General features: G+C 42.1%; 1 protein-coding gene across 2 annotated transcripts in view; it reads right to left on the bottom strand.

Moving 5' to 3' along the window:
- The window catches only part of LOC129700275 (protein transport protein Sec24D-like), a 147,380-nt gene that overhangs the window by 117,897 nt on the left and 12,722 nt on the right, over window positions 1–16,761 (bottom strand). The window contains exons 2-5 of one of the 2 annotated variants that reach the window (XM_055640624.1): window positions 14,139–14,303; window positions 11,624–11,753; window positions 10,929–11,077; window positions 6,846–7,133 (exon numbers count right to left, since the gene is read on the bottom strand). In XM_055640624.1, the coding sequence (XP_055496599.1) occupies window positions 6,846–7,133; window positions 10,929–11,077; window positions 11,624–11,753; window positions 14,139–14,262 (691 nt within the window). In that variant the 5' untranslated portion in view covers window positions 14,263–14,303. The remainder of the gene's footprint in view (window positions 1–6,845; window positions 7,134–10,928; window positions 11,078–11,623; window positions 11,754–14,138; window positions 14,304–16,761) is intronic. The other variant, XM_055640629.1, reaches the window with a different exon arrangement.

Here is a 16,761-nt window from a genome sequence, read left to right as displayed (position 1 = left end):
CATTTGGGCAACATGATTCAGTACAGCCTGTGATCCAATTCGGTAAATGCACAAAGTCTTTTGCCCAGAGTTGGGGAATTGAGGACCAGAGAACTTAGGTTTAAGGTGAGGGGGGAAACATTTATTGGGAACATGAGGGGTAACTTTAGTTTTTACATAAATGGTGGTGGGTGTACAGAACAAGCTGCCGAAGGAGGTAGTTGAGGCGGGTACTATTGCAATGTTTAAGAAATATTTAGACAGATATATCGATTGGATAGGTTTAGAGGGATATGGGCCAAAAGCAGGCAGGTGGGACTAATTTATACAGTTGGCATGTTGGTCGGCGTGGGTAAGTTGGGCCGAAGGGATGTTTCCATGCTATATGACTCTCGGAGATTACCTTTACTCCTCCATTGTGCTGATGTCAGGTACAAGAAAGTAATCCAAGGCCAGAGGAGTTTATGGGAAGTTGTTGTGGGGGGGGTGGGGGGTGGGGGTGGGTGGGGGTGGGGGGGTGGGGGGGGGTGGGGGGGGGGGGGGGGGGGGGGGGGGTAGGTGCTGGAAGGAGAAGCCTCTAATGCCAGTCAGGCAATCAGTGCATTTGAGTCTGGTGTACGATTGAGTGATCAGTGGAGACGTCTAATCAGGTGATTAGTGTAGATGGGAGGGGGTGGGGTTCATCTTATATTGCCAGCTTGAGGGTTGGTGTTTCACAAATGAAGGAGAGTAAGTAAATTAAAGGAGATCTCACAGAGATTAATTCCCAGCACCAGCCTTCAGTTTGTTTAGTAGAGAAGCAGAGATAATGCTGTGCAGAAACAGGCTCTTCAGTGAATTCATCCATACTGACCTGGTGTCCTAACTGAGATAGTGCCATTTGCCAGTGCCTGGCTCATATCTCTCCAAACTGTTCTACCATACATCTACCCAATTGCCTTTTAAATGTTACTTTCTCTTGCAGCTCATTCCATTTACCTACTACCTGCTGTGTAAAAATGTTGCTCCTCAGGACCCCTTTAAATAATTTTCCTTTAATTTTAAAACTATGCCATCTAGTTCTTGACTGCCCTACCCTGGGGAACAAACTGCAGCTGTTAACTTTATCTATGCCCATCATTATTTTATAAACCAGTAAGATCTCAGCCACCAGGGATCGAACCCGGGTGTCTGGCGCTGCAATCGTTGTAAGACAGCATCTCTACCACTGTGCCACAGTGCCACCCACGTGTCTTCTTTAAGCCATGTAGAGGAACTGTAAGACACATGGGCAGATTAAAACCCTACACTGGCCTACTACATCACACATGGAAATCTGGATTTGTGTTGCACATTATTGGCTGATACTGAGATATCTGGGAACCTCATTCATACACTGGATTCATTGTGGAACTCGGAAAGAAAATTGTAGATTTCTCGAACCATGCTCTAATCCCGAATTTCTGGTATTGATTTAATTTTCATTAAAATCAAGCAGTGCACTAAAACATGACGCTGCACAAACTATCGATGAACAGATTTACATTTCAACATCAAAATTTAAATTTTCCTCGGTTTCATTACTGGGAGAACTGGAAATGAAGAGCTTCAACAGCCTCACACATCAAAAAGAGAGAATGTAACTTAATTTGATAAACATTTTTAAGTCACTTAAATCAATATTGTGAATTTACGGCAACTGTGTCTGAAATCTCTTTTATACGTTCTTCCCATCTGTTATTCTAACTCGGAATCAACTGGCACTCTGGCCATGTGGCACATAGAACAGTATAGCATAGGAGCAGATCCTTTGGCCCATAATGCCTGTGCTGAACACAAAGCAAGGTTAAACTAATCCCTCTCCTGCCGGCACAGTGATCTATATTCCTCCATCTCCTGCATATCCATGTGCCCATCTAAAAGCCTCTTAAATGCCACTATCATGTCCATTTCCACCACCATTTCTGGCATTGTAGACCAGTCATCCACCACTCTCTCTTTAATAAACATATCCCACACATCTTTTAAATTTTGCCCGTCACAATAAAGCTCTTTTTTGACTTTTTCCTGGAAAAAAACATAGAAACATAGAAATTAGGTGCAGGAGTAGGCCATTCGGCCCTTCGAGCCTGCACCGCCATTCAATATGATCATGGCTGATCATCCAACTGTAACTGTTTATCCTATCTATGCATCTCATAGTTTAATATATTTCCATCCGGACTCCCATAAGCCTCTGACGCTCCTGGAAAATGAATCCAAGTTTGTCCAACCTCTCCTTACAGAAAATACTCTCTAATCCAGGCAGCATTCTGGGCCATCTCTTCTGTACCCTTCCCAAAGCCTCCACATCCTGCCAACCAGAACTGCACACAACACACCAAATATATTAACATGTTAGAGTTTTTCTATGATCTCTGCTGATCTTTCACAAACTATGGTAGACTGGGAGAACATCCATGGAAAATTCCGCCTGACGAGTATAATATAGGATGCAACAGCTCTCAGACTCAGTATGTTAAACGTATTCAACATAAACAGGGCAAATGTTAAAGGAATCCTTTGAGGATGGTCTTTATTGCAATTACTGGATCTTAGGTGTCAATGTCAGCTCTGCATTTGAAGGGAGAATTAACTACTTGTCCATGAACTTTCTTCATCTGGGTTAAGAAGCTGATGGACAGTTGACAACGTCAGTATTTGTCAATAAACAATATGCTACTAATTATTTACTATAATTTATACTCACTACATATTAGTAATTTATGTAATGTATATGTTTTTATCCAACTCGGATCCTTCGTGCCATTGTGCCTGCACCAGCCATCAGGCCCCTATAACACTAAGTTTGTTTTTTTGACTCACATTTCTATTTACTCAACTGCACTTTCACCTCATCTACAATTCTCCTACCACCCACCCACATTTTGCATTAGCTAATTGGCTAACCAACAAACATGTCTTTCACATGTGAGAGGGAACAGAAGCATCCAGGGGAAACCCACAGTCACAAGAACATGCAAACTGCTAAGGTGAGGATCTAACCCAGGTCTTTGGAGCTGCGAGGCATCAGTGTTAACCACTGTGCATTGTGCCACTGTTTGGAAAGTCTTTGATAATACTTGATTACCATTCGTAATTCATGCAATCTAATTTTACATGAATTTCTGAATGGTAATACGGTGTTGCTCATGTTATAAGCAGGCACTAATTATAACCAGTTAAAATTCAAAGCTTTCCCTATAACTCTTTCCTCTCTGATCCGATAGAGCTGCTGTCTCACGGCGCCAGAGACCCGGGTTTGATCCTGACTTTGGGCGCTGACTGTATATTTTGTATGTTCTCCCTGTGACCACATGGGTTTCCACCAAGTGCTCTGGTTTCCTCCTATATCCTAAAGACAGGTGGATTTATAGGTTAATTGGTCTCTGTAAAATTGGCCCTGGTGTGTAAGGAATGGATGCAAAAGTGGGATAACAGAATAGTGTTAATGGGTGATCAATGGTCTGCATGTACTCAGTGGGCCGAACGGCCTATTTCCAGGGCTGTGTCTCTAAACTAAACTACACTAAATTAACCTAAACTACACTGAACTAAGCTAAACTACACTGAAACCTAAACAATGAGCAGTATCTTCTTGCTTAACCACTCTGATCACCATGATAACTTCTACAAAATCCATTTCACAAAGTACTAATTAACTGTAACAGCTCAATAATTATTGCATTTTATTCATAAATGCAATTTGTTGAACTTATAATCTTTTAAAGAACTGAAATACTAAACAGCTAAATAATTTCATTTTCAAATCCAATGTTTTCTTATTTTTCTTGTTCCATGTTTTCTCCATCTCTTAAAATCAGTTTGTGATTTATTGAAGTACTATTACTGGTAGTGGTGATTTTACTGAAATTCCTTTCTAACGTGAAAGATCTATAAAACTTACCATATGTGTGAGTGAGTCAAAACAGTTAAGATGACTGACTGTATGGTTCTCATCATATCAATGGTCTCATGTGGAGATCATTGCTACTAGAGTGAACCGGTCTTTAATTCTGGTCCACTAAGCCTTCCCAGTTAACGATTGAATTCAATGTATGGGTAATATTTATCCATAGGTTCTCCTACATCTTAATTTCAGTGAAACATTGCAGAAACATTAATTCCTGCCGATTGTCCAAAGTTTCTTCCAATCTTCCACAAATTACAGCTATAAGAAGATATATCAGCAAAAGTCCAGCCTTGAAATTAATTCCTTATGATTTGATTGTGTACGGAAAAGTAATGACTAATTATGCAGCTAAACCATCACAGTCCCTTCCCACTGACCTCCTTCACCATTAACCCACACCCAAGGCAAGACTTTATGTGGTAGATTATTAAAACATATGGTAGATTATTAAAACTTTATATGGTAGAATATTAAAACTCATATATTAAGTACTGTATCAGTTTCAAATGCACTTTATTGAAGTAGATAACCTTCCTGATTAGCTATTATTAACAAACAAGCTGAAGTGATAGCTACAACCAGATTAATATCAAATCATTTTGTGTATTTTCTGTGAACCCCAACATTGTACAAAACAAACTCATTAGGTCAGGCAGCAGCTGTGGAGGGAAGTGGACAGACAACATTTTGGGTCGGGTCTCTTCTTCAGACTGATGGAGCAGAGGGGAGATAGATGGTCTCTTGTGTCTCCATTTCGCTGCACCACTGTAAAATGTATGTCAATCAACTATCTCCCCCCACACCATCATTCCGAAGAAGGGTTCCAATCTGTCCATTTCCCACCACAGATGCAGCCTGATGTAGTGAACTGCTCAGCAGCTTGTTTTTCATCCACATTGACTACAATTTAGTTGTAGGAACTACTTCTAAAAGTAATCCATTGGGTGTAAATGTTTCCTAAGGACTTGAGGATTTAATGGGGCAGCATGTCTAAATAATATATTTACAGATGTTTAAATTACACATGTTGCAACAGCAAAGTTACCTTTTCAGAATGTAATTGTGATTACAGGGTGAACAAGTCCCAAGCACGAAAACCCCTGAGCAATCATTAAACAATATCGTAGTATCAGGTGCACAACCTTTTATCCGAAAGCCTTGGGACCAGACACTTTTCGTAATTCAGAATTTTTCGGCTTTCGGAATGGAAGATTTTTAGCGTAGATTTTAACGGCTGGCTCAGTGGTAGAGTGCTCGGCTCATATCCGCAAGGTCGCGAGTTTGCGCCTCGATCCCGGCAGTTACTCGATCGCGAGTTTGAGTCTTCAATGTAGTTTTTTCTTGCAGAATAGGAGAGAATAGGGAGGGTTAGGCTGGGATCATTCTCTGCGAGATAATCTTAGTGCGGGAGACAAGTGTAGGAGAGGTGTACTGACTGTGTGGGCAGAACTTTGGAAGTGATTGCCCACCATTCTCAAAAGCCGCTGTGTCTCCCTGTCCCTCCAACTCCAGAGGAATCCGCTGCCCGATGGGCCGCTACGGCGACAAGTGGCAGTTCGCCCACAGCCCGAGCTGCGCCCCCTCATCCGCAACCCGAGCTCCTCTGGAGGTGGAGCGGGGCTGGGCTAGAGTTGTTGCTGGCTGTGGTCTCTGGGATCTCCGTGCTTGCAGTGGGCCTGGGGGTCGGTGTTGATGAGGGGGAGCAGCTCGGGCTGTGGGGAACTGCCACTTGTCGCCGTAGCAGCCCATCGGGGATGGTGCTTCTGGTGGTCCTGACGTCTCTCAGCTCCTGTCCAGGGGGATGGCCGGAGACGTCAGAGACCAACAGGAACCCGCTCCCCGATGGGCCGCTACTGCGACAAGTGGCAGTTCGCCCACAGCCCGAGCTGCGCCCCCTCATCCGCAACCCGGGTTCCTCTGGAGTTGGAGCGGGGCTGGGCTAGAGTTGTTGCTGGCTGTGAGTCTCCGGGATCTCCGTGCTTGCAGTCGGTGTCCCGTTGGTCCTGACGTCTCCGGTCACCCCTCTGGACTGGAGCTGAGACTGAGAACTGTACCGCCCTTGCCCCCTCCCTCTGCAACTGCAAACAACCCCACAGCCAGTCTCAGCTCCTGTACATTGCTAATTGAGACGTCACAGCCCGAGCTTTGTCTCATCCGTAACCTCAACACCAAGACGCACCTTGCACACCATCAGCTTCTGTCCCTACGGGGAGCGTGTTCCTCTGGAATTGGAACGGGGCTGGGCTGCTGCTGGCTGTGGGTCTCTATGATCTCCATGCTTGCAGTGGGCCTGGGGGCCGGTGTCCCGTTGGTCCTGACGTCTCCGGTGATTGGCACTGGCTCCGACGTGAAGACAGTGCAAAACCCCCGCGCCGGTGCAATGGGCGGGGAGCTGGGGAGGGGAGGGAAGGGGTCACACACATGGCCTGGAAGCAGAGGGGTGTAGGTGGGGTGAAACTTAAGGGAGCGACAATTTGCTGCTGCCTGCACGCTGAGTTAAAAAGTTCTCATGCAAGACTCACGATACACTGTGTATCGTGAGTCTACCGTGGGAACTTTTTAACTTAGCGGGCAGGCAGCAGCAGATTGTCAATTATTAACCCTCCCGCGCAATATACCCTCACCTTCTCTTTTATGAATGGGGATTTAGTTCCCCTTTCTTCGAGGACCGACCGGAGGTTCCGCTTTCACCTCTGCGGGCCGCCCTCGGTGAACGTTTTCAAGGACCTTTCTTCAAGGACTGAAAAAATGTCGCTATTCGGAGGTTTTCGTTATTTGGAACTTCGGATAAAAGGTTGTGCACCTGTATCTGAATACACACAATGTCCCTGCTTAAGATTCTAAAGGGCAAGATCTGAGACAGCAACATTTCAGTCTTCAGGCGGAATAACAGTTTGTTAATAAAGTCAATAAAATTAATAAAACGAGTGTTTACCTTGCTGTGGTGGGTACCCAGCCATGGGAGGCTGACCGGGAATCTGCTGATAGCCAATGCTGCCTTGATTGAGTCCAGCGTGGTTGATGTTCATTCCTGGAGGGGGAGGTACAGCTCCTCCAGGTGGCATTGTAGCTAAAGGGACAGCAGGGGCAACAGACATTCCTTGGGATGGTGGAGATGAAATATGAGGCAAACGCTGTTGTGGGTGAGATCCTTGGAATGAAGGCTGGAGCGGAGGTCCAGGTAGTGATGGGTCATTTTGCGATGGTGCTTGTGAAGAGCCTACTAAACAAGGAACAGTTTTAAACAGAGCCCAATGGAAATGCCCACACAGGAGACTGCAGATGCTCTCATCTGGAGCCAAAAAAACTACTGGAGGAACTCAACGGGTCAGACAGTATCTGTGGAGATAGAGTGGTGGTTACAGGTCCTGATGCAGGGCTTCTACTCATAACATCATCCATCCCTCAACCCTGGACCTGCCTGACCCACTGAATTACTCCAGCCATTTGTTTTTTGCTAATTGATATGCTGATAATTTGTCTTGGATCAAACACGAACCAAGCAACTGAACCCCTGTGGTGGGTAGAGAGTCGGTGTCGAAACGGCAACATCTCACTGAGTTCGACATTAAGGAGTGCTGTTAAAACTGAAAACAATGGACATGGGTAAAATAATTCCAGTGGTTGGAATCATGAAGTTAAAGGAAGATGATGTGACCTTAACCACACACCAGTGCAGGAATTCCTCAAGGCAGAGCCCTGGGCCCGCCCGAGCCATAGAAAGCATCATATCGGGATGTATCAAAGCCTCCATCCAAGACGGCAAGAAGTTGCAGAGAATCGTGGGCATAGCCCAGACCATCGCACAAATTAGCCTCCCTTCCAACTATTGCTTTTACATTTTACGCTGCCTCGACAAGGCCTCCAGCATAATCAAGGACCAGTCTCACTCCAGTCACTCCCTCTTCTTCTCCCCTTTTCCCATCAGGCTGGAGATACAAATGTTTGAAACATATGTCTACAAATTCAGGAACAGTTTCTTCTTAGCTGTCAGCAGGCAACTGAACGATCCTCTCATCAGCTGGAGTGCAGTCCTGACCTCCTATTTACCTCATTGGAGACCTATGAACATTCTTAATCAGACTCTATGTTATACCTTTGTACAACATTTTGTGTCCTTTATCCTTTATTTTTGCACTGTGGGTGGCTTAATTGTTTTCATACATAGTCTTTTCTTGACTGGTTAGCAAACAAAAGCTTATCACTATATCTTAGTACATGTGACAATCAATTAAACTAAACTAAACCTAACCACCTTCAGTTGCTTCGTCCATAATTTTATTTTCACCATATCGTCAGAAGTGAGTGACCACTGGTGCTAGCACAATATTCATTACGTTTTGTAACTTTCAGCAAATGAAACAGTTCATGTTTACAGCAGGAATAGCTTAATAAGTGTCAAACAACAAGTACTACAGAAGTACCAGACCAATGGCCATGTACAACGACCAGCTAACCACCTACCCTTGTCATTGATAGCAATACTGTTGTTGAGCTCCCCATTGTCACATTTGAGAGGCAATATTGACATAAAATTCAACCGGACCAGAATCATCTCCTGATGGTCCAAAGCCTTCCCCTTGTTAACAAGGCAAAGCAGGAATTCCAGGGAACAATCTCAACTTATTAGACGAGGGCAGTTCCCACAGGACTCAACGAATTCCACACCATTCCAGACAAAGTTGTCCACTTGATTGGTATACCATCAAACACCGTTAACACTTAAAACCACAGTTCCTCTCTAAGACTCCTCTGAAAGCATTTCCTAAACGAAGATTCAAAGCATTGAACGCACAGGAACACCACCTTAATGAGCAATATATCAGCATTGCCTCACTGGCACCTATAGCTCCCCATCCAAATTCACAGTAGAAGGATTGTGGATGATCAAGAAAGTGGGTCATCATCTTCCTGTGGGAAATTAGGGATGGACAATAATTGCTGGTTTTGCCATCATTGTCCAGATTATTTTTTTTTAAAAAGAATAAATAAACAAAAGAATCTACTGGACATTTCATGAAACTTAAACCGATCAAAAATACCTGCTAAAAGCAGGTTTCTTTTCAGTCCTCCTTCAAACTGTCTCAACCAAATAAGTCAAATGAGTGCAGGAGTGAGACGTCAGAGATTTGTCCACATGCCTCAGAAGATTTTAACTCATACTGACGGGATACAAGAAGAACTACAGAAATGCAAGAGACCGTGGGGTTTGGCCTCAGTGAGAGATAAGCCTTGTGTATAACTTAGCGGGAGTTAAGTGCATGAACTCTTGGAGCTTTGCCAAACAATCACATGAGCAATTTACACAAGGACTCTCTCTCTCTCTCTCTCCCTCCCTCTCTCTGTAGGAGAGATTAGGCATGTGACCCTTTATTTTCTTCACTGGGGTATCAGTAATCCTTTCCTTCACAAAAGACCCCCACCCATCAATAAATGTTTGGAGTAAGAAAAAAAGCTTGAAATTTGAGAGGAATTTTTAACAATTTCAGAAATGATAACTGAATTTGCCCTATGTTTATGGGGTGACATTTTGACAAATGAATGTTTAATCATATATAAATATGTGTAATAAGTGATATTTGCAAAAGTTAACTGCCAGTGGAGGTTCCAGTGAACATAAATAAATAATCTTGACACAATGAAAAACAAGGAGAGTCTTACATTATTTCAAAAGTACATTATACGAGGCTTCATTTTTTAAGAACAATTTACACAATGAATTTAGAACAGACGCTATCTATGGTACAAACTCTAAGGTCACACTCTAGAGCTATTCATCTCAAATCTTTAAAAACCTTCCTTGGGCCTGATTTTTTTGGGTGGGGGGAATTGATTTCCATGTCTATATTGTCAGCACTGTCTCTAATATGATCCCCAGCCAGGAGTTGGCACCTCAACATTGGAAAAACCAAATGTAGATTGGAAGACTATTTAGAAAACATCTCCACTCATTTAGATGGGTGATAGTAACCTTTCAGTTGCCTGTCCTTTCAACACAGATCCCTTGGCCCAAGTCAGCACTGATCATAAAGCAGCAATTTGCAGTAATTTTATTTGATTTTATTCTCTCCATATGCAACTCCTCCTAGATCCTTCCACTCATCTGCTCATTGGTGAACAATTACAGCAACCAATGAACCAGTCCTATCAGGAGGTCCTTTATAATCATTTGTTACTTTAAACAGTTTCCTAATTTTGCCTCTGATTCTTTTATTAATCGTCTTATATTTGTGTGTGTGACTTTTTAAATGAAATCACCAAAGATTACTCTAAACTCTATTTTAGAACTATGGATATAAACATTTTCCTATAAATCCAACACTTTACAACGTTTAAAACATTGGTTTCAATTAGTTTTCTTTAACTCACATTATTGAACTTACATTGCACACAATAAACTTCCTCTTAAGTTTTCAGAAATCTCATCCAAACTAAACATTTGTAGATTAAAGAGACATGATTAAAGACAAGTCATGTTTGAGTTGCATGAATTCTCGAGGAGTGAATTATGTTCTGTACATTAAGATGAAAAAATTGTGCACAATTGTTGAGGTTCTGAGATGCTTGTGTCATGTCAGCAGTACACTCACTTTGTTTTATTAAGGTCTTAGACATCCCAGAATCACCACAGGATAGTAAAATGAGTTCCCCTTGTTCCCTTTGATTGTTTAAAGTAGACGGGCAGGGGAATATTCATCAAAGCATATATATATACCTCAGGGAAATATCACATTCCACATGGAAGTGAGGACACATTGCTTTAAAAAATATGCCAATTTCATCTAATTCCTTTCTTGTGCCCTTTTGTCCTCACAGTTCAAAAGGCTGAGGAAATTGTATGCTGAGAGAGCCAACAGGGAACAACTGCAGAGAAACTATCTTGGGCCAAAATCCTTTGAAATATAAAAACATGAGAAAGTCTTTCATTCAGTGTCGCTATTTCACTTCACTCCCACTTCCCTATACATCCAAACAAATATTCAACTGGTTTGTTGCAGTACATAGCTAGTAAGCTTACCGTAGCCACCTATTTTCATGGCACCAATTTGACTGACGACTTGCTGTGTGAATGAAGCAGGTGCAGTATTCTGGTACATTGGTTGTGGGTGGGAGCCATGGGATTGGAAGGAAGGAGGCTGAGCACTGCCTGGAGAAGAAGCGGCATAGCTGCAAATGACAAATAACATTAAATATAAACATAGATAGAACCTAGAACACAGAACAGTACAGCACAAGAATAGACCCTTCAACCCACAATGAACATGATGCTGAGATGAATATTTCTCTTGTGCCTGCACATTATCCATATCCCTTCATTCCCTGCATATCTATGTGTCGTGCTAAAAGCCTCTTTAATGCCACCTTCATATCAGTCCCCACCATCATACTTGGCAGCACATTCCAGGCACCCACCATCATCTGTGTTAAAATACTTGCTGCTCACATCTGCTTTAAACTTTTGGGCAGACAGATGAAAGCATCTGAGTAATAAAACCTCCGGGTCTAAATCAAACCAGAGTTGGAAACCATAGTGTCTTTAATTATTACTTATGATTGATTGCCAGGGAGGCACGGTAATTACTCAAAAAAAATGAAGCATGCTTAGATTACCCTTTTAAGATAAATTCAGTTTTTTTAAATTAAATCAAGCACAGTAGCATGTATGTGTGAAATGGTGTTTTATACAATTATTTTACAGGATTTGGCAAATACCTTGACATTTGGTTTCCTGGATTATATACTCCATTCTGGAGGCTAGTTTGGCTGAATTGCGCTGGAGAAGGTGGTGGGTGACCAAGAGGAATGGAAGGTCCATGAGGTGAAGATACTGGTTTTAAATGCCCTGTGAAACAAACATATCTATTAACCACAACACTATTTTTACACAGATAAATCTTTTGAAGTAAGTTGTAGTACATGGAAAGAATAGTTGCAAAACATCTTCAAAATAAAATATGAAATTTAAAATGTTTGCAAAGTTTATGGATTTCTTCAATTCTACTTTAAAGGCTAAAAAACTGCAGATGATGACGATCTGAAAACACCCCAGAAAAAGTTGGAGATATTCAATGGGCAGACTGAGCATCTGCGAAATTATACAGAATTGATAAATAGATCTGAAATAAATTAAATTATTTATATTATTTTGGTTGTTTATTAAATTGTATGGTCTGGATTATTTGAATTATCAGATAACCTGATCATGAGATGTAGAATACAAAATTATTTTATTCTGCAGAGGGAAGCAGACTTTAATGATTTTGGCCAATGAAACATTCTCGAGAGCATGAAATCTAATCACTATCGTCAATGACTTGAAATGTTAACTATGTCCCTCTTCACAGATGCTGCCTGACATGTTGAGGATCGGCAGCATTTTGTGTTTTTAAGACTTCCTTTCTACAGTTTACAATACAATATAATTTTGACGGTTCAAGATTACTTCTAGTGCTAAATAATGCAGAGGACATAATTAAATCCAAAATAAATATAACTGTCTATATCACTTTGGTTGTTAATTAAGTTATATAGTTTAAATTATCAGATAACCTGAACATGAGTAGTAGAATATAACATTTCCAATAAAAATAAAGGGTTAGAGCATCTGTGCAAATTATGTTTACTTTCTAACAAAAGTCAAATGTTGGCTTCCTGCTAACCCCTGCTAATCAAAGACAGACCAAACAAACTCTCTAAATGTATATCTACAGTGTTCTCCACAATGTTTGGGATAAAGACCCATCATTATTTATTTGCCTCTGTACTCTGCAATTTGAGATTTGTAATAGAAAAATTACATGTGGTTAAAGTGCACATTGTCAGATTTTAATAAAGGCCATTTTTATGCATTTTGGTTTCACCATGTAGAAATTACAGCAGTGTTTATACATAGTCCCCCCATTTCATGGCACCATAATGTTTGGGACACAACAATGTCATATAAATGAAAGTAGTCATGTTTAGTATTTTGTTGCATGTCCTTTGCATGCAATGACTGCTTGAAGTCTGCGATTCATGGACATCACCAGTTGCTGGGTGTCTTCTCCGGTGATGCTCTGCCAGGCCTGTATTGCAGCCATCTATAGCTTATGCTTGTTTTGGGGGCTAGTCCCCTTCAATTTTCTCTTCAGCATATAAAAGTCATGCTCATTTGGGTTCAAATCGGGTGATTGACTTGGCCACTCAAGAATTGACCATTTTGTAGCTTTGAAAAACTCCTTTGTTGCTTTAGCAGTATGTTTGGGACCATTGTCTTGCAGTAGAATGAACCGCTGGCCAATGAGTTTTGAGGCATTTGTTTGTACTTGAACAAATAGGATGTGTCCATACACTTCAGAATTCATTATGCTACTACCATCAGCAGTTGTATCATCATTGAAGAGAAGTGAGCCAGTACCTTCAGCAGCCATACATGCCCAGGTCATAACACACCCACCACCGTGTTTCACAGGTGAGGTGGTATGCTTTGGATCTTGGGCAGTTCCTTCACTCCTCCATACTTTGCTCTTGCTATCACTCTGATATGTTAATCTTCGTCTCATCTGGCCACAAGACTTTTGTTTCAGAACTGTGGTTGCTCTTTTCAGTACTTCTTGGCAAACTGTAACCTGGCTATCCTATTTTTGCGGCTAACTAGTGGTTTGCATCTTGCAGTGTAGCCTCGGTATTTCTGTTCATGAAGTTTTCTGCAGGCAGTGGTCATTGAGAAACCCATACCAGACTCCTAAAGAATGTTTCTGATCTGTCGGACAGGTGTTTGTGAATTTTTCTTTATTTTAGAGAGTCCTTCTGTCATCAGCTGTGGAGATCTTCCTTGGCCTGTCAGTCCCTTTAAGCTCACCAGTGCTCTCTTTCTTCTCAATGATGTTCCAAATTACAAACACCTGTGAAGCCATGTGGCCCAAACATTATGGAGCCCTGCAATGGGGGGACTATAAACACAGCTGTAATTTCTACATGGTGAAACCAAAATGCATAAAAATTGCCTTTATTAAAATCTGACAATGTGCACTTTAACCACATATGATTTTTTTTCTATTACAAATCTCAAATTGTGCAGTACAGAGGCAAATAAATAAATGATGGGTCTTTGTCCCAAACATTATGGAGGGCACTGTGAATGTCAACGGTTGTCAGGGTGAGCAGAGTGACGGCAGGAAAAAGAGCACAGAGGATAACATTTGAGAATTTCTTAGATCTATTGCTCCCATTTCTGCAGTGGGCTGACCTGTTCCACCGTAGTGGCCGTAATGTGGCTGTGAAGTTGTTGAACCAAACCCAGCCGGATATCCTCCCATTCCTGGCTGACCTTGAGAATAAGGTGGTGTGGCAACATATCCATGTTGACTCATTTTTGTTCAAAATATTCTCATTCCCTGGATCCTTGAAAAATCTATTGGGAGGACGAGAATGGAAGAAGCACAAGGTTACTTTCATAGATAGATACACAATGCTGGAGGAACTCAGTGAGACAGCATCTCTGGAGAGAAAGAATGGGTGATGTTTTGGGTCGAGACCATTCTTCAGACTGGGTACTTTCACGTTACAAGACAGGCAAGGTTCTGCCATCTGAAATCATTATGCCAATGCTGTACCATGTAAATATATTCTGACAATGATGCAAGCACTCTTATATCCTGCAAAAAAAATTGTGAATTGTCATGTATTCAAATGCAAGCTTGAAGAGCCAGGATAATACTTCAGATATTTCAACTCATCAAGGGAAGCTTTGCAATATATATGAGAGATAGTTGAACAAAATTGTGGCAGAATACTTCACAATATTGACTGTGCACAGGACTTACCATAGATGTGAATGAGAAACAACCAGAAGCCTGGGAAGCAGGATAACATTGTTTGCAGAAACAATCAACAGAAGACCAGGTACCAATTGAAACAATTCCATGGATATCTGATGGATGCTTCTTCTTGAGGTCAGGTGTAATAATTTTCTACTATTTTGCAAATGTTGGGGAGTCCAGAACAAGGGGTCACAGTTTAAGGATAAGGGGGAAATCTTTTAGGACCGAGATGAGAAAATAATTTTTTACACAGAGAGTGGTGAATCTGTGGAATTCTCTGCCACAGAAGGTAGTTGAGGCCAGTTCATTGGCTATATTTAAGAGGGAGTTAAATGTGGCCCTTGTGGCTAACGGGATCAGAGGGTATGGAGAGAAGGCAGGTACAGGATACTGAGATGGATGATCAGCCATGATCCTATTGAATGGCGGTGCAGGCTCGAAGGGCCGAATGGCCTACTCCTGCACCTATTTTCTACGTTTCTAAGGGCCTCGTTCCGTGCTCTACAGCTCGATGGCTCTCTAACTACTCTCTACATGTTAACATAGAGGGGTTAAATTATGCACAAATTGCTACATTTTAGTGTAATAGTAAAAGTGTCATGTGTTTAACTCTGCACGTGCCTCTAATATAGGATTATATTAGATATAATTAAGCCTTATCTGTTTACAATGGAATCTATGCTCCATTTGAGTGCAGTCCTACCTTTCCTATTCTAAATCGATCAGTGTCACTTTTCCCTTCCTCTTTCGATGTTGGTTAGGCCTCCTCCTAAATGTATCTTCACTGTTAACTTCAATCACTCGTGCGATAGCAAATTCCACATTCTCATCACTCACATTCACATCTAAGTAATTTAGTTGTACATTAATCAGTAGTTTAATTTGTGAATGGCAGTGAACCCAGAGCCTATACTTGTGGAATACCATGACCCACCCACTTCCACTGTGAAGAGCTACATTTTATTCTAATTTCTCTTGAAGCCAGCGAACAATCCACCCCGTGGTTTAACTGTTCAATGGTTCTTTATTGTCACGTGTACCAAGGTGAATAATCACAGTGAAATTCTTTTATTTTGCATATAGATTATTGCCATACCCGGTTAGGTACAGAATATAGAAACAGCCCACGGAGTCAAGAAGCAAGAGTCGCCAGGTTTTTTATCGTCATTTTCAAAGTCCTATCTGCAGCTGGCCATAAAGGCCCGTTGCAACCTTCACCTCCATCCAGTCGTCCTGCAAACTGTCACCCCTCTCCTTGCCTGGCCATCTTCAACCTATGTGCCCCGAGGGTGCCTATCACGGCCGACTTTGAGGGCGTGGAAGGTAAGACCCCTGGTTCTTCTTGCCGGCCCTTTATCCAAAGTCTGCCACTGTCGGCTACTCCCGCCACCCACCTCTCCGTTTTCTGCTCTTCGGGGGCAGACAGGTGCCAGGGCTCTGTGGCTTCCCTCTTCCAGGTCTGCGGTGGGTGAGCCGGGCCTGCTGTCGGGATGTGGCCGAGGCTCGCCGGGACCATCTCCCACCCCTGGCTCGTCGGGATCTTTTCGCCTGGCTCCCCATTCACTGAACTTACTCGTTCATCAATTGGGAAATAGCTTGCTGGCCCTTTGGAAATCTAGACCTTTTGTGTTTCTGATGTCACTCGCTCTGTTGGCCAAGCAAGCTTCCCTATCAAGATCCATTCTATCATTAACTTTTACACTTTTTCGTCTCCAGATATCCTGTTTCTCCTTGACAAATTTTCCTTATATTTTTGACCATCTTCATTAATCTGACAGGTCCGTGGTTCCATGAACAGGAGGTATTCCCCTTATAACATGTAAGAAATAGCAATGTGAACAGGTCATTTGGTACCTGGTTGTTTGCTTTACCTTTTAATTAGATCATTTCTCATTACCTCAGTGCCACTTCCCTGCACTTGCTTCAGACGTTTTGATTCTCCCAAGATCTAATAATCTATCTATCCTTTTCCTGAAGTGATTAAGCCCCTACTGCCTCCTTTTGTAAAGGAATCAAAAATTCTGAGATGTTGACCCTGATATTAGACCC

The sequence above is a fragment of the Leucoraja erinacea genome, chromosome 1 (assembly GCF_028641065.1).
Source record: "Leucoraja erinacea ecotype New England chromosome 1, Leri_hhj_1, whole genome shotgun sequence".
Classification (NCBI taxonomy): Eukaryota; Metazoa; Chordata; class Chondrichthyes; order Rajiformes; family Rajidae; genus Leucoraja; species Leucoraja erinaceus.
This window is presented reverse-complemented; position numbering and strand designations above follow the sequence as displayed.